The 23,182-nt window shown below is 45.5% G+C and overlaps 1 protein-coding gene across 1 annotated transcript; it reads right to left on the minus strand.

Moving 5' to 3' along the window:
* Positions 1 to 1,970: 1,970 nt before the first annotated feature.
* LOC131263544 (neurogenic protein big brain-like) lies at positions 1,971 to 22,530 on the minus strand. The gene is made up of 6 exons (XM_058265756.1): positions 22,346 to 22,530; positions 19,872 to 20,038; positions 18,423 to 18,549; positions 3,328 to 3,535; positions 2,407 to 3,263; positions 1,971 to 2,271 (listed from the first exon to the last, which is right to left on the minus strand). Exons 1-6 carry the CDS (start codon positions 22,528 to 22,530, stop codon positions 1,971 to 1,973), a joined length of 1,845 nt encoding a protein of 614 aa, XP_058121739.1.
* Between the last annotated feature and the right edge of the window lie 652 nt (positions 22,531 to 23,182).

Below are 23,182 nucleotides of genomic sequence, written 5' to 3' on the forward strand. Positions count from 1 at the left end.
GAAAGAGAAAGCGTTTGTGTGCTTGTTTGTGTGATTTGCTGTGTGCATTTGTTGTGTATGTGTGCACCCGGACCCTTTTTTTAGGATTAGGTTACGCTCCGGTACGCACGTTCCTCGTGCGTGCGTCCACCAACGGAGCGAAGTAGGCGACAAACTTTTCTTCAAAACCCCAGTGAGTTAAGAATAGTTTTCGATTGGTTTGCGCGGGCGGTGTGTTCCTCGATCGATCGGTCAAGTCGATCGGTTGATCACTTCCAAAAAACCGCAGCCAATCAATTTATAAATTAATGTGCCGCTAGTTGAGTGATCAAAACTCGTTCCCGTAAAAGGTCGGAATCGAGTATCATTCAGCGCGCGACACACACGCGAGCAGTTGCGGCCGTTTCATTGATATTAAGAGACTGAAACATAAACCATTACTTTCCGAGTTGCGGCCCACGATATGCCATACGATACGATACGGTGTACCTTCGAAATGAGACCTTCTTGCAGCATATTAAACATGAACAAGGGAGGTCCAACAACTCGGCCTGCAACTCGAATTACAAACCTACTTTCGAGACAGGTCGGTTGGCATCTTCCGTTCACCTTCGGCGGGCTTTTCTTTAGTACAAATGTAAATAGATAGATCCTTTGGACTTGTTTTATGTTTTTATGTTTCTTTATTTCATGTTTTATGTGCGTGTACGCTAGATAGAGATACCGCTGTAAGGAATTAACCAACCAGAATTGATTCAAATGCTCGATGCCTATAGTTAGCGAAAACACCCCTTATATTAAGACGTTCTGCAAAACTCCCACCGGCAAACAAAAGCGTTCTTTCCGGTGTGTTTAATGGAAAGTTAAGATGTTCAAAGATTTATGCGAGGGATGTTACAGCCGTAACCGATTCTACTTCGATAGTTGTAAATGTATGATTTTAGCTCTTTAGCCCTACTCTATTGTTTTTGGAAACTTTTTATGTGTACTGTATATATTTATTTGTGATTGAGCTAGGAAATATAATAGCAAACATAACCAATTGTACTAATCATCAAATTAACAAAAAAATATAATACCAACCTTTTCACTAAACTGTGTATTTGGTTCAATTTAAGTTGAAAGAACTAATTGATCGTAAAAATATGTAGCAGTGCAAAAAATTCATTTGTGAGAACTAAAAACAATTACCACAATACCAAATTTTCGATGTTACACATTTATCCATTGCACATCAATGTTGCAACTGCAATTTCATGAAATTGCAATCGAATGCATTCGAATGTGTTTGAGTTTCGAAAATTTGCGCCTTGATATAGGCAACAGCATACGCATCACGATGGTTTGACGATTTGTTGGACGAACAGTTTGTCAAGCCAGTTGGTCAAACCGAATTCCAATATTTGGATTGGTAAGAAATACATGCACTTTTACATGTCATCTGCAACATACATTTTTATAATTTAAAATTTACTTAACTTCGAACATAATTCTACTAGTTTGTTTAAGAAAATATCATACAAAGTTGAAAACGCTTGATTCTATGACCTAAGTAAGTCAACGTCCATCACCATCATTACCAAATATAAACCACATTTTTGTGTTGCCAATTACTAAGTATTTATTTCGCCTTTTTAAACACGCTAAGTAAATAGAATACATAAATAGTCAGGTTTCATTGGTTGACAGCTATTCCGTTTGTGTAGTTCGTTCCTCTATATCTGTTATGTAAGATTTGCAATAATAGTTGTTCAGTCTTGACCTACAAATCATACACATTTTGGGAGATATTTTAAAACTGCCATAAATTACTATACTCTAGCAAATGGTGGCGGGGGGAGGAGGGGATTCCTACAATCGGGGTAGTTGTGCTGGTTTATAAATAACATTCTTATGTCACTACGATCACTATGCATATACGAGATAGTAGAATGAGCCACACTAGCGACGCTCCCTGGTGGAGAACTACTTCGAGCATCCCTACTTCCGGCTTAGCTACAACTCATCAGCGGCGGAGGCGGTGGCGGCATGTTGGGATCATGCAGAATCGTGACTCCTCGGTGAGCACCGTGCGAGTGTTGCGTGTGTGTTCGACCAGCGTTCGGTGCCGGATGAAGGAGCGATCCACCGTAGGCTCCGTGTTCGCGCGTTGGCGGAGTGTTCGCCTGGCCCGTTCCGTGGTACGATCCGTACGAGCTGTCGTCGGAGTGCGTGGAGTGGATGCGACGTGTGGCCGCGTACATCGATTCTGGCCGGTCAGCGCGTGCGTGCGTGTTCAGCACCTTATCGCAGCTGGAGGAAGGGTTTCAGAAAAGGGAACTTTCGGTTAGAGAAGAAATAAGGCATCATCAGTACTGTGCAAACTCTACGGGGACGGTTTCGGTAACCGTAAAGACTCTGGATATGTGCAGGTGCAAATCAACCTACCCGGCTTGTTCGTGGACATCGCGCAGGGCATCGTTCGAGCAGCTCGGATTGTTGTTCCGTATGGCGTAGATCGGCTGGAAGCCCTGTCCATCGGGGAGGCTTGGCCGGGGGGCGAGTTGCTGCGAGAGATGTTCGGCCAGTTGTTGCTGCTGCCGGACGGTGGTACGCAAACCGTAGATACTTTCCGAGCGCTGCTGGAGTTGGTTCTGAACGTTCTGATTCTGTTGCTGTTGATGCTGATGCTGATGCTGATGCTGATGCTGTTGCTGTGACACTCGGAGAGGGTAGAGACTTTGGGCAGGGACGAGTGCACCAGGACGCAAAGTGGCAGTAGCGGCGACAGTCACAGGGATTTCTGGGTGGTTCAGAGCCGTGTTACTCTTGGCGTATACCGATTGTGAGCGGTTCAGGTTAGAACGCGACATCTGCGGGGACTTTCCAAACATTGACTTAGCCGCACCGTAGATCGGTTCCAGAGGTTCGATCTTGATCGTTGGCTGATCGGTGGTCGCGTACATACTATGACAAAAGCGGGATGGCAGTGTTCCACTGTGATGTCGCAGGTTCTGGAACTTCCCCTGCACCGTACCCTGACCCGTGGTTGCCAGCTTGCTTACATCCACCGTGTAGCTGTTGCAACCTTCCTCGGTGGTTGCCACACCGGTCGACGGTGCTCCGGACACGTTGTTACTCTTCGGTTTGCCCTTCGACTTCGGCTTCGGAGTGAACACAAACTGATGGATCAGGCCGGCTATGATGCTGCCAACGAACGGACCGATCCAGTACACCCAATGGTTGTCCCATTTGTTCAGCACAAACGAAGGTCCCAGGGAACGAGCCGGATTCAGGTAGGGCATCTGTAAGGACAGGGCAATACGTTACTAAACCGCCAACAGAAAGGACAGATTTTGTGATTCTTACCGAAACGAAACTGCACGCACTGTACGCCGCCCCGATGGCGATGGCTGACGATCCGAAGTACTTCCTGAACGAGCTGGTCGAGATGAGGTACGCCAGGACGACGATGAACGTCAGGATGAACTCGACGCCGAAGCGCTCCCAGGGAGCCAGTTGAGCGCTGTGGGAAACAGCGGCCTGCAGATTACCTTGATAACCTGGGACTGTTACACTGCAACAAGAAAAACGATAGTCATCAACGATTGCGAGCGAATAACCGGATCGGAACTACGGATAGTTAAATGCTACTGTATTATAACGTTTTTTATGGGGACTTTTTTAGACAATCGATAATGTCACCCCTGAAGATACGGTTCATTTGAAAGGATCATAGACGGGAAGGGGAAAAAAGTTTGATCGGCTTTTTCCGGTTGATTCAGCATGATTTGCATAATATATCAGATCAAAAGATAATCAAACATCAATTCTTTAATTCCAAAGCACCTTATTTGAATGGTTTTCTATTGATTAAGCGCGCTTCGAGTCGGAACAATTAAAACGGAAGCCGCAGATAAAAAAGCTGGCTAATCGGGAACATTATTACTTTTAATTATTATAATCTTGTCAATATGCAAACTTTCGACGAAGTAAAGGAAATTTTATAATAAAAGAAAAATAATTTACATATAATAGTTATCCCTAGAAAAGTTCAATAAAATTAATAACTCATGCAATAACCAATCCTTTTTAACCAACCTTATGTCGAATATAAGCTAAGGAAAATATGACCCATATGTTTGTCTCAAGCCATACGACGAGCAATTAGGCGTTATTCATTCTATTCGCGGTCATCTGTCATTTCGCCGGAAAAACTCCCATTAAAACCATGTCCCCACATCTATGTCATCCATCATCGATTTGAACTCCTTTTCCAAGCGACACTTGTTCCGGCGCTGAAAAGTTTGTCACATTTGACAAAACGCTCCTCAAAATCCGGTTCCGTGTTTTTTTGCTCTCCGTCAGTTCCGTTGCGAGCGACAACAAGTGGAATTTAATTCAATTACAAAATCAGCTAACCTAAAAATTCATTGCACAATAAGCCACAAAATCCGGCCGAGGGACGATTGGGACGACCCTGGTTTGCAAGGTGGATTTTTTATTCGCAATTTTAAGCTCTATTGTCCGTTTGCGAACGTTTTCCAAGGGGAAAAGCAACCGGCTGGGAAATCCCACGAGGGTTGCAAACCAGTTCCGGACTGTTGCTGTCCAGAAGGCAAAGGATGTTTCCGCACTAAAGCGGCACTTGAAAACGTGCCACAACCCCTCGGAATTGCCCAAGAAGGAAAACAAGGAAGTGAATTTTAAAGTTCATCAGTGTAATTGATACATGTCGTGGAGGGAGTTTAAAACCCCCGGCCGAACACCACATTTGACCCATAATCCGCGATCACCGGATCTAGGAAGTGCGATAGGACCTTTTCCGCAAACCACAACCACCGTCCTTTCCCCCACGGACCTGTTCGCGCAGCATCCGGAAAACGAAACAGGAGGGTTGGTCGGTTCCGAATTGGCCAGGAGGGAACTCGATGACGATGACGATGATGATGGCAGTGTTGTATCGAGCGAACAGTTGTTTGTTTTTCTGTGACCTCCGATGTTGAGGTCGGAGCGAGCAAGGGCGCGAGGGACGGCGTTTTTTACCGACACGTTTTCCCCCTCCTGTCGAGTGTTTTCCCTCGATTTTCTACTTTCACGCGCGTCTAACACCCAGGGGGAGTAGATTTACAGGTCAAAGCAGTTTGTTACAGTTTTTCGAGAGTGTGTTCGTTGCGGAAAGGACTCGCGCAATTCTTTTCTCATTCGAACCGAGCCAGTTTTCCGGAAGTGGTTTAATTTTTGCAATAGCGGCGATAAATTTTAAACGCGCTGAAAGTTTTACGACGTCCACTGAAGGCGGCACAAATTGTTCGATTCGATTCGATGTCGTTGTCGGAACTCTTCCTCGGCGAATGAAGGCCAGGAAAATTGCCATCATCGTTGGTCATCATCTGTCGATGACTTGAAGTGGGCCGAAGATAATTGATTCGTTCGCAGCAAGAACTGCGCATCCTTTCGAGAGTTTCTTCCCACAATTTCTTCATCGACCACTTCCACATCTGTCGACGCGTCTCTCTTTTCCCCGCTTCCCCCCGTTTTTCGAATTCTTTCCATCATCTCAACCCGTTTAACTGGAAGCACTTGCCCTTCCGAGGACGAGGAGAAGGCAGCCCTTTTCGGAAGTGCATAATTGTCGGCATATGCAGATGTTATTGCCCGACAATCACTTCCTCATTCGAGCCCAATCGTGACTAAGCCAATCGAACATGGGCGCGTCTTTTCGCCCCCTTTTCCCGGGGAAAACTGTAACAATAACAACGCGAAGGTTGTGTGGCGCGTCGACCATGATGATTGTGGTTTTTATTTATTTGCATATGGCACGGAACGTTCGAAGGGATGGCATTAAGCCGGGTTGGTTTTATTTTTTTGGTAGAAAAAGTGTATCATTTCCATCGGAAAAATCCCACCCTCCCTTCCCATCGCAGAGGTCAAAGCAAGTGTTCCTCTTTTGTTTGCCTCCCGTTAATCAGAATGGAAAAACCGAGCAGGCTTTGAGAGGTACAAGGAAAAATAATAATCATCCACCACTTCACTTGATCATGGATTCACTTGTTTCGTGTGAGATTTATGACCATCGTTACCACTTCCCATCACGGGCCGGGGGAAAATTGGGTGCATTTCCACCATTTTCGTCCAGCATTTGCGCAGGACATTTCCGCTAATCTGGAAGCCTTTTGTTGCAACTCGCGTGGAAGGGATGGCGTTTTTTATGGCCCAAACAGATCGTTCCGGACTCCGGGAAAGCAAACAACGCACAGGTCGATTAAACAAGTGGCAATGAGTCGCCCGTTCTCGTTAGCTCAACCTTTTTTTGTTCCCTGGTTGTTTATTGATGCATTCTGCTTTCTCTGCAGCCTTTTTACTTCTTCTTCACCACACGCGGCCAAATGTCGATATTTTATTCGTCGTGGATTATTCTTGTCAGCTCCTTCTGTCGCGTCGCGTCTCTCCAGAAAAGTGCCGACGGGCGGGTTTGGCGTTTCCAATCACGTACCGCACGGAACGAGCTCTTCCGGTGCTCTGAAGAGGAACCGCGAGGAATGTTTTAAAAATGTCATTGGTACTCCTCGAAAACGTACGGCATCATCGTTCAGTCACGAACTGAAATAAATCACAAATCCCCTTCTGTTCGAGCACCTCCGAAGAAGGGCACGTTTTCGATTTGAGCTGCATCCTGTCACTCCTAATTGCTCACTTCCTGCCACAGGAAAGTCCTATATTTATGCGCTTTTTCGTAGATGCTTTGTTGTTTTTTTTTAAATGATTTAATTATCACAATTGGGTTGAAACATTAGAATGTCTAGTTGCCAGCTGGGAAAGATTCCGCAACGTTCAATCCCAATCTGCCTTGTTGTTCACTGATGATGAGAAATATTTCCATCAGTTTTGTTGGATGAAAAATAAACAACCGCAAACGGTAGCGTAAAACCACGCCGTCGACAAAAAAAGTTCTCGACAACACTGGAACACTGGACTCAAACACCGAAGCTGCATGCATAAATTAGCAATGAATTTTAACAATTCCATCCCGGCCACAAACGCACACACACACACAAACAATGCGAAGTGGAGGAACACGGCGCAGAAACACATGTCCTTTTTTCGCCCCGGAAGCCTCCCGTCGACATCCCAGAGTGGTAGTGGTGATGATCCAAAATTGATCCGTCAGCAGAATTGTTTGCGAGGAAAAATATGCAAATTGATAGCAGCCGCAATTTTGATGCAAAATTGCAGCTGACGAAGATAGCCCGGATGGCCGAAGGCTGCGTGGGAAAACGTCGGTTCCGGTTGCCACACGAGGTGTTTGGGGAAAGGCGAACGTGGCCGTCAGATTATTACAAGCGCTACATGGCGAGTTCCACGGGCTGGACTGGATGTAACGAAATTAAAACCTTGGGATTGCTAATTGATTGAAACATAATTACGGCGTCCAGTTATCCCACCATTTGCGAGAAAAATTCACTAAACATATTCACCCCCTTGTAGATGTTCAAGGCCTACTTCAACAAATTTGAAGCAAGTTGATTACAAATATAAAAGTTGCTTGAAAAATATTAGAAGAAAAGTAGAAATAAACCAAAGTTCACGCATAATAAAAATCTGTTCTATTGCTACAAAGAAATAAACAGTTTCCTAAAACGGAAGCCAGCCAAAGTTCACGGACACATTAATGAGCAACTTTTGTTTGAAAACATATCTTCAGTTAAACAAACATTCGAGCAGCACCACTTCATGTAAATAAAGCGCCGTGCGATCACGCCAGACGATAGGTGAAGTGTTTATTGATAGATCGAACCCGACCGGCGTCTGATGAGTGATCGTTCGTCAAACATGAGTGAAGCATTTTCTTCTCGTGTCTCTTCAGTTTATCAGCTTGGAAAAGCGGGTCGGAGTGAAATAGAGCCAGCTAAACTCCATCGATATCACGTCCCAATACGTGCGAAAGTACTCCCATTTGAGCTTCCCAGTACGCCGTCTTGTGTTTTCTATCTTCTTCCGGCATTTAAAATGTGCCACCCTCGGAAGGAAAGAAAAATGATAACCTGATAGCTTGAAGTGACAAATAAAAAGGCTCATCTTCGCATGATAATCGACACTCTGCCAACGGAGACAACTCGATGCTCTAAAAAGAACACATAATTACAGACCTTTGGCTCGTCAACTCCCTCCTTCGCTGGGTTCAAACACTTTCCCTCTATACACCGACAACATGGAGGACCTGCGAGAATCGATGCTATGTCATAAACGTGTCCGCAAAGAGGCTGCGAGCAAGACGATGCTGATGAAGCCGATGATGAACGATGGCGCAGCAAAAGGGAAGCTGGCATGATATTCTATACTTCCGGATTGCTCATGCATGCGTTTCTTGCGTGTTTTCGTTTTTCGTTCTTTGGACGACTCACGGATACGGACCGAGTTCTCCACCTCACGTTCAAGTGGCTCATTGTTGCCATTGGGGTGTTTCATGTTCCGTCCCCACTTTTTTTCTTTTCCATTTTCCCTCCGCCAACAAGAATAGTTTTTCATTCGGCCCTCCGAGTTTCGAGCTCATGAATACCAAACAGGCTACCAAATATGAAAAAAAGAGAAACACAACTCACGGGCTGAGGTTTTCTTCCGCGGGAGAATGCACCACTCGAGGAAGTGCATTGTGCAGTTTTTCCGCACGCGTGCTCTTTTCGGGTGCTCTGCACTTTCTCGTTCGTTTCGTTTTATTTTTGGTCCATTTTTTTTTGTGAGCTCACCCTGCGTACCTTTTCCCTGCTGCGGTTGATGATTGTTTTCACCGTTAAACGGGACGCAGTTACGGAGCGAAAACAACCCGAACAGTACTCTTAAGAACGCCGATGCCGACGCTTCTTCCAAGTTCCGCTCGAAAAAATTCCGCCCATTTTTCACCCAAAACAAAAAAAAAACAACCTCACGGCAGTAAATGTACGCGAATGAATGCGAATTGAGGTCATTGGCACCTTTTGCGGCATCACTTGCATCCGGGTGCATAGGTGTTCAGAGTATCTTACCGCTGTTTTTTTTTGTGAGGTTATGAAAAGCATTCAGTTGCATGTTTGTGAGGTTATGAAAGAGACTAAAGTTGGCATTTAGTCCACGCCAGGTCGCGTGGTCATATATCTTTTGAAAGAGAAGTACAAAAATATTCAAACGCAAACAAACCCTTTCCAAGTTCCATCTTCTGTGTGCTGCGAGTTCACCAAGAAAAACGTGCCCTTTTATCGCAACGAAAAGGACATCAAAACAGGAATTCCATATGTGTGTGTGTGTGTGTGTTTTAATGGTTATTTACGAAAGAAAGTGCTCCGTACCCATTAGATGTCGAGCGGAGTTAAATTAATAAACAGTAAAAGGGCGCTGATGGTGCATGTTGCATGGCATGCAGCTCGCGCTCCGGTGCATCCATCCATCGTAAGGTGCATCCCACCGTGCGCTTGCAACATACATTTATGATGATTATTATTCCCCGGTGCCCAATTTTCGTGTGTCGATAAGGAAAACGGGCACGTAAGAAAACGACCAAACGGGGTAATTACAATTTTTGGTCACTTCCCCAAAATGCATCCCCTAAGGTGAAGGCATTGGAGAAGGAATTGAGCACTTTATTTCGTCGTTTTCGGTTCCCGGGTTTTCTTCATCCATCATCGGCGCAAAAGGGCCACGCGAGGAGAATTAATAAAGACCGGGGATGAAAGGGGAAAACGGAACAGCGAAACAGAAGATAATACCGAAAGTGGACATAGGAAACTGTCCGCAGGTGTCACGCAGAACCGGAACCGTTGGTTTTTTGCCGCTATCAACATCCGTCCACCACGATGATGATGATGATGGTGATGATGGTGATGATGGACCCGTGTCAAAAGCGGCCGGACACATTTCACTTTACGCTTTGACGGTTTTTCAATCCAATTCTTCTTGGCGCTCGCGGGTTTCTCGCCGGGAGTGGCCGCTCAGTTGACCGTAACATCAAGACAAACATCTGAAATGCAAACACATACACACACACACACCGACACTGAAAAGACCTGCCAGCTTACGCTTCCTTCGTCAAGGATTAAGAGTAGTTTTTTATTATGTTCTCAGCTCCATATCGTTATTATTTGCTTTTGTGAATGTGTACTTTCTGTCCCGAGCGAAGACATCCGAGGTTAAGGAGAGGTATTTTCCGCCCGGAGTTCGGGCAACCTCCACGCGACATCGTCCTGTTGGGAACGTGGCTGCCAGGATGTTTTTTTGCGGCCCGGAGAAAACACACTGTCGGTATGTGTGCCAACCAACACGACTGCGACTAAGATGGATGGTGTTGGATTACGTTCCAAGCCGGCAGGCGTACGTTCCTTCACACACCGAACACACCGGATGAGCTTGCTTCCGGGCCCCGTGGCAACTTGTCCTGTGCGTCCTACTTCCGCTTTCTCCCGATCCGCCATTCTTTTCGCTCCTCTTCCGCTCCAAATGGTTTACTTTTGACATCCCTCTGCTCTACAAGGAAGCAGAAGGAAAACGAAGCAGCAAGATGTGCCACCGTGCGCTTTGATAACCTCTTTTCGTGCCCGGTACACCTGGCCGGGATCGAGGGCCTTGGAGAGCATAAACGATAGTGTTTTTTCCGGTTTGGTTTTTGCTGTTTTACAAAAGCGTCCGGATAAGAAAAAAAAACAACAACACCAGGGCATAGCTTTTCAACAAATTCCGGCACATGGTCACAAACGCATCCTGCAAACGGGCCAGGACCGGTACCGGTGTCTTCTGTTACATGCCAGCGGAAGTGAGAGTTGCCCATGCTGATAACTAAGTGTCTGTTGCAGTATGTGTGGTTAGAAAATGATTAAAAACCATCAACAATTCTAAACGTAGAACATCCTCCGTACTGTCCTTTTTTTAAATGAATAATTAATCATTCTAGAACTGTTCGGAATTTGCCTTAGCCACATGCTAAAAAGCGTTAGCACATAAATCATGTTCTTTGATACATCGTCTAGCAATGCACTTAGATGCGGCATCGGAATTTGAGAACCGAGACTCACAAAAACCGACTCACAAAAATTCATGAGATTCGGTTTCGGAAATTCCACACCCGTTCCAGATGTTTTGGGTGGTTTAATTATTTATGACACTGTAACTACCGAGGAAAAATAAAAATGCCCATGTCCAACATGTGATTTTACTCACGCTTGTGACATCTTATGGTTGCTCTGAAAAGTTTGAACCATCATAAAAATTAGATCCAACGTGTTTCAACTATTTTTCCCCCGTTTTCAATTCACTCGGTATTACCCGGTTCTTTCAATATGGTATGAAAGTGTGCATGATATGTCTTTCTCAAATTCAGTGTGTTTTTTCCTAAAGCAGCAGCTTTTCCTAAAAACCTATGATCGCCTTCATCCTTCGCCTCGGATGAAAGGAAACTCATAAAACCAGCCGGCTTAACCTTTCACATACATTTCTCCTGCACAGCTTTCTTCGTGACGCTTATCTCTATCTTTCCCCGAGCCCCGAAAATGGGTAGGAGAAAAAAACTGTAAGTTATTATAAGTTAGGAAATGGAACACTCTACATACGGAACGAAAAAAAAACACAGGGTCGTTTTTTCGGGTTTTCCGAACCCTTTTGCTTCCTCGGTTCTTCCTCGTGGCTTGGAAAATGCTTATTAATAGTTCAAGCACTCTTAGCGGCAGATGCCACCAGTTTAGGAGTAAAAAGATCCAAAAAACTGTACACCGAGGCGACATCCGAACCCAAGGTTGATCCGCTTCGGGAGCTGCTAATGATATCCATAAGCATCCAAGCCACGCGTACCTATCAATCTGGAACATCTCCTCCTAACGAAAGGCATCGCTCAAAGCCGTGAGTTCATCAGCTTATCATGAAAGATAGCTTGAAGGAAGGAAGGAAAGAAAAAACACTTGAAAGGTCTGGTAGACATTCCGCAGCCATCCTTAGTATATCCCGGTAAGGAGCTATTTCCGCCGTGTGTGAGATTTTCTTTTTCTAATGACTTAAAAAGTGTCTACCCGTATCGCTTCGTCCTATCTGCCTTGTTTGGCGTCAAACTTTTCTCTTTTATTTTAACTCTTTGAACCATGCATTCACTAACGCTTCCTTGCGAGACAATTCGGTACCTTCGATAGCGAACACCGAGGGAAAATTCAGACCAACCTCAGCAGCCAACCATGGATGCCGGCACGACACACTCGCTTGAAAGACACACGAAGTTTGCCTCCCTTGCCCGAAAACTGACTTTGGCGACAGACATGAGCTAAGCGATATCCAAAATCTTCCCCCCGTAATGAAGCAAACAACGCGACGAGATCACCGGGAAACAAAGAAAGACAGTAAGAGTAAGGCAAGAACATGTCGAGTTAATTTTGGCAGGATATTCATGCGTGACATCTCGCGATGGCAGAAAATGGTGGCCGCCGTCTTGAGGATTTTATTTGTTTGCCTTCACTCCCTATCGCGGCGCGTTTTCCCACCAGCTCGGGACATCACATGGAAGGAAAAAGTGGCCAGAATCTGGTGCACGGCTCCGGGAGTATAAAGTACAAAGAAAATTCGTTCATCCAATGTTGGATCGTTAGGCGGATGTGTATAAGGGTCGTTAAACGAGCTCACGACAAATTATCGCATAAAGTTCTAAGAAAACCCCCTGTTTTATTGCCACTATTTGTCGAGAGGTAAATTTTAAAGTTGATGACATTTCCAACTTTATGTGAAATGAACAAAATACAAACAAAAAGAAATATCGCGTGTATATGAGTCGAGTATTTTTCGGGAACGGATAAAATCATGACAACCCAATTTGAAGATTAAAAATCTCCCAACGTTCCCGGAAGTGGATTATGCTTTAATCCTTGCATACATTACACGGTGAAAGAAAAGAAAGGAAACGTCAATTTACGGCTTAACTTTAGACATTCCCTCACAATTGTGTGAAACATCTGAATCAAAGCAATCCGAGTAAAAAGTTATACATTCGATTCCTTTTTTTCCCATTGATGTTTGCTATATTTACTATACAATAAATCTTCGCGTTCCCCTGCTGTTGAAGTTTGAGATCGTCGAATTAATGTGATATAAATGTGGTTTGAATTCGGGTTGAATTTAGCGCCAATATCGGCAAGATCCCACCGTCGCACAAATGTCGATCGTAAACCTTCATCGCTTTGATCGCGAGACAAAAACAAATAAAACCGCTCGCATTCGGACGGAAGACAGGGATCTTCCTTTGCCTTTGTTGTCACCTCGACACACTAAACATGCAGTAAAAATTGCATCCGATCTGCTGCACATCATTCGTCTTCGTATTAAAAGATTAAACGGGAAGAAGGGACAACCAGGTAAGATTCCATTCCATTCTTCCTTCCATTCTTCACGGACGCTTCAAGCGCCACAAGACACAGGAATGGAGTCGCCCAGGGCACAAAGAGCGGATCGTAAACCGGACAGGACACCCCAAAAACGGGCCCGGGCCCTTTGTTTACTTTTCACACCGATATTGAGCGCAAGGTCACCCCGGCGAAACGGCAATGTCAAACTAGACGATTTAAAGGGCGAACAGACACGGCCAAGTCAAGAAAAATTTCCTTCGATTCCGAACCGTGGCGTCCCTCGCCACCGTTTTTGTTCGTTTTGCAGGAATTAAAGAGAACAACCGTAAACAATCCCTTCCGATAACGTCATTGTGGCGTGGAAAAAGCGGAAACCGATCCCTGCCGATGCGTCACGCGCGCGTAATCTTTTATTCCATTTGTTTTGGCGCTTTCTTCTGTCGAAGGAGAGCATACAGAAGCGAAGTAAGACAAATAAGAACTACGCATCGAAATCTGACATTGCGTACGTATCTTCGAAACGTGCGCATTCATCCTTTTCTTATGAATCCATTCAACGTGAGACATGGTAAGAGGATCGGAGCGAGCGGCGATGGCGAGCCGATAGACGAAAAGGAAACCTTTGAAGATGTTGCCCCGGGACGGCGCAGATGTTTCCTTCTGCATATAGGTTTCGCCGAAGCAACAGGCAAGAGGTTCCGGAGGATCGGATTGATCGGTCCATGTTCATGGTTCATAGAAACGGCATGGAAACGATCGTCAAGCAGAACGAAGCAACAGATCGCACACCATACAGAACAGCAGTCATCCCTACGCTCGCTGGGAACTAAGCGTTACTTTGGACGTCTCCCACGGCGAGTTCCGAATGTTCAGCTCGACAGCAAACTGTTGCGCCTCGGCCAAACCAAACCAAACCTTTCGCGCCAGCAGTGTGTGCGTCGGAATGAGGAAATCTGGCAATCGGAAAGGTGATCCAAGCAAACCGTTTACCGTGTGCCTTCCATGTCTTGCGGTCAGAAGGGAGATTCCCATTTCAATTCGCACCGTCGCTGGGAAGAACTTCTTGAGATGCGAAGAAATCTGACACCATCTGGGCGATGAACGCACGAACGAATCGGGGAAGTTTTTGCGCAGCCAGTTTCTTAACTTCCCCCTTTTTTTACACGCAAAGATGGCGACGTTGACGACGGGCCTTCCACAAGCCTTTGAGGGTGGGAATGATCGCGGAGATGATGATTACCACGTCTTCCCTGACGTAATCATCCTCGATTGTGTTGCCGCTACCAATTCTCCAAGCCTCGTATCCTTTCTGCATTGTCTCCGTCCTTCGTTCGAAAGCTTTTCCCACCGACTTCCAGGATCCTGTCCTGACGATCCTGAGTTTGCCTGTTTTCGCTTTCAAGCAGTAACCAAAAACTCGTTGACTATGACAGCTGTCCAATACCAATAAGGCGTCTAAGTTTTCCTACGGTTCTGGAGCATTCCTCGGATCTATCACGGGATCCCGAACTCGAAAAGATTGCATTCAATTGCATCGCATCCAATTGCGGGACTCGGTGAGCGTAACCACCATTCGAATGTCGTCCACATTTTTCTATTGACAGACAGCAAATGCAATCCTTTTTCCTCTTCCCTCCTCTGCTTCTTCTGCCACGCACGGATATTTGATTGTTTAGAAAAAAAACCCACGAACAAAAGCCGACCGCATAGTCGGACGGTATCTAGGCAACGAGCGGATTGCTTTCCCTTGCGTAGATGACCCACGATCGGTAAAAGCTGCTGCCATTCATCCGGACCAATTGAAAGTAGAGCAATGAGCACCGGATGGAAACCATTGCGCCAATTTCTCCTTTCCAACGATACAGCCAATATTTTCCCGTCCTCGGAGGCATCTGCATTCGAAACGTTTTTAGGTTCCTGCTGGTAGGGATCTCCATGCAATAAAATGCAATCCTTTTACCCGTTGATGGTGCGTGACAGTTGATCTTCGGTACAATAGAGTTATCTGATGAACGGATTATATGCAGATTGAATAATCAGCCGTGTGCAGATCAGCTGCCATTTGTGATCGTAGAGGATCGACTTGGACAAAGGAGGTTCGATGAAAGGTTGGAAGTACGGTGAAAGGAGAGGATGCTGCTGAGCGAGGATAACTGTAATAGTATGAAGGACTTGTCTAAATGGTCTATTATGACTATAATTACCACCTGGAGTAACATGAATGTGAAAAACTTGGTAAGGAGTTTTAAGAAAACTTCAGGTATAAAACTCAGTATCAAATACAACATTTTAAAAATATATTCAACGATATACCACCCCATGAGAGGTTGCGCAATCAAGTACAATTGTCTTCATATCAATCAAAGATAAAAATCAATCACTCAATCCAACCGGCAATGTTGGCAAACATAACCGAAGGACACGGAGAGTTGTCAAAAGATCGACAACGTTGCAGTAAATATCGGTGGTCAATCAACGTAACCATTTATTTAGTACCCATCAATTCAGATCCTTCAGTACGTCGCTGGTACTCCGCTTAATTTGACATATTTGTTTTCTGACCTTAAACTCCATCAAACGAACGAGGGAATCGATCAAAAAGACTTTCCCTTTGACGTGGCACTATCTATCAGCCACACAGTTGCTTGTCCTTGTTGATGTCCCGCTGCGAAAAGACACATTGTATGCGCATGCAGCGGCTGTGCATGCAGTTCCGAACCCCTCGAGGGAGGACGCACGCACGTACGAAACCAATTCATCACTGCCAAACGTCTTCGCAGACGTCGTCTGCGCGTCTTCAGGAGCTATTCTTTGCCGAGAACGCATAAAATAAAAGACCGTACAGGACGCACATGGAAGGACGACCAACCGGACACACGCGCCAACTGCAGCAAAAATAATGCAACTCATAATCAGAGTCCCGATGATAATGAAGACGACGATGACGACGGGTGGCCACTCCAGGCGCCCGGCAGGGAAGGAAAAACCGCACATAATGGCCCCCGGAGGTCGTGGAAAAGCTGTACGCAAAAGTAGCACAACATGTCAACGGTGGCAGCTGCCGATGGATCGTTTCTCTTTCCGAACCACGCGACTCCAGACTTCAGGAGTTCTTGTTTGGCCATCGCCAGGAAGTTTTAGGTACTTTTTCGGGACAGTTTCAAAAACACATCCTGGACACCGCCCGTGGGCCGGACAAAAACAAGAAACAATTGTGTGCTTGTGTGGTGATCGTGTAAATTATTTCCTCATCTCCCGTCTTCGCATCCGTCCTTGACTTGACTGCGCTTTTTTACGACCCGGAAAGAGCGGATGCAAGAAGGATCCTTAAAATCTCCGACACCAGACGCCCACTACGGGGATTCGTTTCGTTTCGGTGGGAAACGAAGGAAAAAATCCCGCACCCCGAACAACGAACGGAAGCGCAGATGGCGCATGTGAGCCAAGGATGTTTCCCAAGAAGTCCGAACGCGAGGAATCGGACAAGAAAAAATACATCGTACTGTTACATTGTACAACTTCCTTTCGTTGGGTGCCGGCAGCAGGCAAATCAAATCAGTCTGTTAAAGATTTGGATTTGGTTGAGTATAACATCCGGTTTCCGCTGAGGCTGACGTCCGATCGAGAATTGTCTGGAACGACGTACCGTAGGACATCTGCTTGGAACCTTGAGGGAAGCGATCTTGACATGCACGACGTGATTGACTCTTTCGTAAGCTGGAAACATCGAGCTGGACGTATGTCTTTTGATCGACGTGAACATTGAAGATCTTGGCAATACTCCAAATATAGCCATACACAAACTAAAATCCTACGTACATCTGTTCAAGGTTTCCCTTGCAGGAGGTTGGTTCCAGCCTGGGACTCACCACAAGAGTCCCCCGGCGAGCGAATGGTATCAAATAAACAAACGAAATTTTAAAATTCACACATTTCTCGACGCCATTGGATGTCTCTGCCATGCTGATCGACCCCCAGCGCACATGTGTCTGCGATCGTGTGAATTTCTATGGCCCCCACATCTTCTGCGGGGAAATTCTCTGGAATTATTGTGGCAGTTTTTTTCATTCTCCTCTCCACCGAAAGTCGAACACTTTACGCCTCGTTATCTTCCGCAGCCAAAGAGCACCTTCCCATATGCTGGTCCGCACCGTGGCGTCATGGCGGGATATGCTGGCTGTTTTTGCTTCCGCCTCATGCGCCACGTGCTGCTAGAGCTGTGCTTTTTTGCCATTTCTAAAAAAGAAACATCAAAACCTCACCTTCCGATCGTGCGGCGTTTTGAAGCGGCGCTGTCTGCCATTCTGCCCGGGCACATCACCTGCCGAGCCGGGTAGCCTTGTGTTTATCATCCATAAATTATCAACAGGCAACAGGCTTCGGCAGCAAAATTGAGGTTATGTGGTATGGCGGCGTGCGCCAACCGAGCGACAGGGCAGCATACCGGAACGTGCCGCCAGGTACGTGTGTGTGTGTGTGTGTGTGTGTGTGTGTGTGTGTGTGTGTGTGTGTGTGTGTGTAAAAGGGTGCACCTTTTGTCCGGGTGGATATTGGTGGGGGGGGTTGTCTTTGGCACGTGGGCAAAAGGGGATCATCATTTCTGCGTTCTTCTGGCTCCCGCTTTTTCCGGTTCGCATTCAACGTTCTGACGGAGTGTTTACCGAGGCACAACTGCCTTGAAAAATTACCCCCCCCCCCCCCCCCCCCCTTCCTTGGAGGGGGGCCCCCTTTCCTTGGAGTAGCCGAGAATTGTTGATCCCTTTACTTGACGATAGGGATTTTAGCATGATTCTATGTCCGATGGTTGGAGGATTTCCCCTCGTTTAAAGTGGGATTTTTTTGTTGTTGTTGTTGAGTGAACAAACTTTAGGAAACAGACCCCCTAGGCAATGAAGGGCCGGATGAAGCGAATTTTTACAGTACGGTCTGGAATATTGGCATCACTTTTGATTGTAATTATTCTTTTAATTTAATTTAAAGATTAACTATAAAACACCCCATAAAAAAACCTTGTACGTCTGTGCACACTTTTTTTTTAACAAGTTAAAAATATTCTCGACTAAAGTATCGCACTGTGCAACATCGGATAGGTGGAAAAAGAGTGGTTGTTGTATTACTTACCCGTACAGCATGGCAGCACCGGCGATCGATCCACCGCACTGGGCGGTAATGTAGAGCAGGGCGCGGAGGGCCGATATCTTTCGCGTCACCGCCAGGGCCATGGTGACAGCTGGATTTATGTGAGCGCCTGTGGTGCGGCCACGGGACCACCGGGGAAAAGAGAGAAAGGAGAGAAGACACGGTCATCAGGAGTGCGAAGCCGATCTCGCATTGCATTAAGAAGAAGTGCACCGCGCCACATCCGGTTTCGGGCGGCCGGGCAGTGGGTGAAAGGGGTGGCGTGGATGCACTTGTTGGGGTTTACCATACATTTCCTACCAATGTGTGAACGTGTGCTTGCTAAGTTTTCTTTTTCACTTGCTCTCCTTTTTCATAATCGTTGCAATCCGTTGGCCTGGAACCAGCTGCCAGGTTCGAGTCCCCGGTGTGTGCTTCTGGCATAATCGACCGTGCTGTAATCAATTCAGCCATTATGGCCGCCGCATCGAACACACACACTGCCCTCGTTTCGGGGTTTTCGGAGAAATTTTGGCTCCATCCTACCGTACGATCGATATCGAGCCTTAAATGATCATCTACCGATTTTATCGAACCATGGACAAACAAGCAAATAACAACCGTTTGCTTATCGTTTAAACAAAATTAAAACACAAAAGGGGCACGGGTTGCATAATGGTATAATTACAAGACTAAACTAAACGCGATACTATCCCATTGCATGCAGTTGCAACTAGAAATGCGCTCCAAAGTTCCAAGGAACGACGGAACTGCCCATAATTACATCGCAGCCGAGCTGAACAAAGTCATAAATTATGCCATTAGGTCCCGGTTTTTTCGTGCCACAGCTGTACGGAATGGCCACGGTGTAGGTGTGTAAAGTTCATAATTTATATGACTCGACCGACCATTCGAGTATTGGAAACGTTTTAAGCCAGCAATTAGAATGGTGAAGGCCGATCAGTTCTTTTGGGGATTGTTGAAAAGTAACGTTCAAAAATGACTAAATACACATTATTTGCATATGTTCGATGTTTGGTAGTCTGTACCAGGGTTTTTAAAACTTTTCCCAAAGGTTATATTTCCACAATTACAACAATGAATATCCATAATGTTTTAGTACAAAGAAACTTCTGCAATATTGTGTTAAGGTTCCAACAAAAAGGAAACCAGTATCAATGTAATTTTAGTTATTGTAAGAAAGCATGTGAATTTAAGAATAATAAATATCCTATACTACTACTACTGTTTGGTAGTCTGTTTTGTTCATTTGAAAAAAAGTTATATTTTTCAGAGCAATAAAAATGTATTTTTCTGTTAGAAAATTTCACTCGAAGAAGGATGTTTAGTATCCATAAAGTAAGGATTTTAAAATTTACATATCGTCTTCCTGGAACTACCTGGAAAAGGCACACAACGAGACAACGGAATTTCCCTGCATCCTGGACTTACCTGAGACGTGTAGGAAGCACTGCGTCAGGACGACGACGATCAGCCCGGAGGCCAGGGAGGTGGCCAGCAGCAGCGAGGAGACGCTGGCACCAACTCCAGCACCGGCAGCTGCACCGCACACAACAAACACGTAGAAGAAGGACGCCAAACATTCCGACGTTACCGACCTGCGTTGGGATGAAAAAGAGGAAAATGAAGGGGTTGGTGGAGATGGTGGTGAACGCTGGCGTACACGACGTTAGGTTTTTCTTTTTACGCGTCTACATCTGGGTGGCCGCCGTTATCTACCGTCGTTCGAAGGCGGCGAGTAAAAGTGCACGCCATTTTCGTCTGTTTGTTGTTCGTCGTCTTTTCCACCCGATATTCCACCCGCTTTTCCGTTCGTCACCCATTGGAAGGAAAGCAGCGAGATGCGTCTGCCTGTTGCTCCTTGACGACAGACGAGGCGGCTTCTACCCCTATGCTGCCGAAAGGATCTCCCTTCGAAGATGAACGAACATAGCCCTGCACTATGGCGCCTTTCGTCCTACCTGGAACCGATTAGTCTCAGTTGAAATTTTCCAAGAAATCAACCGTCCTGAATTTCAACTTCTCCAGATGTTTCGGACTGCGTTTCGCGACACCCCGGAGAAGAAAGATTATAAATTCTGCTATAAAGTCCTCACATAGGCACACACGATGTATCGATCAAACTGTCACTGTGTTTGAACAACAGACATCAGATGCGATGCAATCCGAGGGACCCTTGTTCTGTGATGATGACCAAACATGCAATAATTCACCGCAAGCAACTCCCAAAACGAGGACGATGACAGCCGAGGTACGACACGGGGAAGCGAGAGGAGCCATTAGGCTCGTTAGATACGATCGTGTAATTCATTGTGGCAACACTTTTACGGCCGGATAGATAAATTTCAAGTTGTTTGCTTTCGGTTGAAGAGAAGAGGGTGGTGAACCAGGCACGTTTTTCGCCTGTTTGGCGAGCGGATATTAAAAAGTATTTTATACCAGAAAAGAAGATCGAACCTAGAGAAACGTGTTAAAACCAAATAAACAACCTTCCAACACAAGGTCAGTCGGAAAAAATCCTTCACGAAAAACGGCAGATGATTTGTTTCGTACGAGCACGACCATGGAAAGAGCCAGGTTTTTTGTCACGTCGCTCATAATCTGTATTCATATCGTTCTCCTCCTTCTCCAAACGCTCGTGGGGATAGCCCACCCCGTGCACTGTAAGAGCTATTTTAAGATATCCTTAAGACCGTTCGCCAAACTCATACCATACACATTTGTTACACATCCGTCATACCGCCGCACACATCGACTTCGGCCGATGGCGGTGTGGTTTTCGTGTCGTTTGGAGTCGTCATTCCACTTGGCATCGCCCTGTTTTTTTTTTTTGTACAATTTCCTTAACAACGCCATCATTCAAAAAATTTGAGTTCGAAAAAAATATTGGAACCATTTGGAGATTTTGTTTTTCGCTTCCACGCCGCTTCCCAAAAACGCGATGCATGTTTCACGGTGCAGATGTGTTGTCACTGGGACGCTGGGTTTCGGCGAAACATAAGACACACGTTTATGACGCCGAACTAAAAAAAAACCGGGCGGATGTGGGTTACAGAGGGAGCAAAAAAACGCTAAACAATGCCGTTAAAAAAGCGAGTTTTCTTGCAGCTTGAAATGAATCGGTTCGCTCAAATGTTTGCATCTATCGATCATCTTATGCCATGTTTCGGATTGCTTCAAATTATTTTTGTTTTGTGTTTTAACACTCATTTATCAACACAAATCCAAAGATTTGACCGTAACATTGATTTTCACATATGGAAAATGTTTTACTTTAGCTCATTCGGCCACGGTAAAACTATTCAACTCACATCACAACATTCTGTTCCTCAAAACGACAAGCAAAACTTGATCAGCTTGAAAAAGATATTACTTGTTCACATTACTCGAGATTATGTTGAACATGTTTTTTTTCTCCAAAATAGTTGCTCTGCTTCACCGAGCACATGTTTTCCTCTCGTGCCAACGAACCTCAACCAACGCTCGACGATAGTGAAATTTAAATTTAATGGAACGATCAAAACTATAATTGAAAACGGCTATGGAGGGAAGGGAAATAGTTTTCCGGAGGGCATGATTCATTTTTATTTATCCTCCCTATCATAATGCAGCGGTATGCAGCACATATCTGGTAAGGCACTTGCAGGCACCATAAGTTTCAGCCGATCGGTTGCCGTTGGAAGCGAATGGCGCTGGGGAGGAAAAAAGCCACTTGACTGAACATAACAAATGAAGATCGTTCCGGGCGAACGGAAATGATAATTGCTTATACGAACGAAAGATTAATTAGCGACGTTTTACGCCCCCCCGCTCTTGGAACACGAAGGGAAGGTCACTAGCAGCATGGTTTAATTGATTCTTGGAAAATTGTTTATCCTTTTGCGGCGGGGAAAAAACTAACTCACCTCCACAGCTCCAGTGTCCTGAGCTCCTTGTGCATATTTGCCCGGCCCTGAACGGACAGTGATAACTTCAGTGCGGGATCCTTACGCAGGGTTTCCAACCGTTCGAACAGTTGTACGATGTGGAAGTCTATGTTCTTGTCCATGATGTGACTGTGGTTTTCCTCAGACATCGTTGACTGATTCATTCGACTGCTTCGCTTTCACAAACTTGAAACGCACTCTTGAAAATTTGGCACAAAACGATCTCACAAGTTATCACAAAACACAATTGTTTAAAGTTTGAATTAGAAATTCCACTGAACCATAGGAAACACCGTAAATTCACTTCACTGTAGCATAATTGTAATCCAGGAAGATGTTTATTTATTTTTCAATTATAAAAATCACTTGAAAAACTGCCTGAAAGTCACTTCAATTTGATCCAACACGCCGCGCTTTGAAACGAACACCAATAGCACGGACGAACGAACGAAACCACGTGTGCTCGCGACCGCTGCGTTGCGTGTTATGATCGCTGATGCCTCTTTGGCAATGCCGGCAGCTTTCCATCTCGATGAACAACAACATCCCCGGATCGGCAGCATTCATTTTCCACGCCGAATGAATTCCACGGCCGGCATCGCGAGAAAGGATGTTCATCCTTCGTGCGATGAACATTTTATGATCCTTATGCTGCACAAAAACCCACATAACGAAGGAGAATCCTTGCTATCGAGATAGCATACATCGTCTGCCCATGTGTAGGGCGGAAAGTACGGAGGGTTTTACGGGAAACGTAGGAATTTCCTGACCTACACAAAGTAACGCCGCGTTCGGACGCACGATCCGTGTCGCGCG

Source organism: Anopheles coustani, chromosome 2 (genome assembly GCF_943734705.1).
Source record: "Anopheles coustani chromosome 2, idAnoCousDA_361_x.2, whole genome shotgun sequence".
Classification (NCBI taxonomy): domain Eukaryota; kingdom Metazoa; phylum Arthropoda; class Insecta; order Diptera; family Culicidae; genus Anopheles; species Anopheles coustani.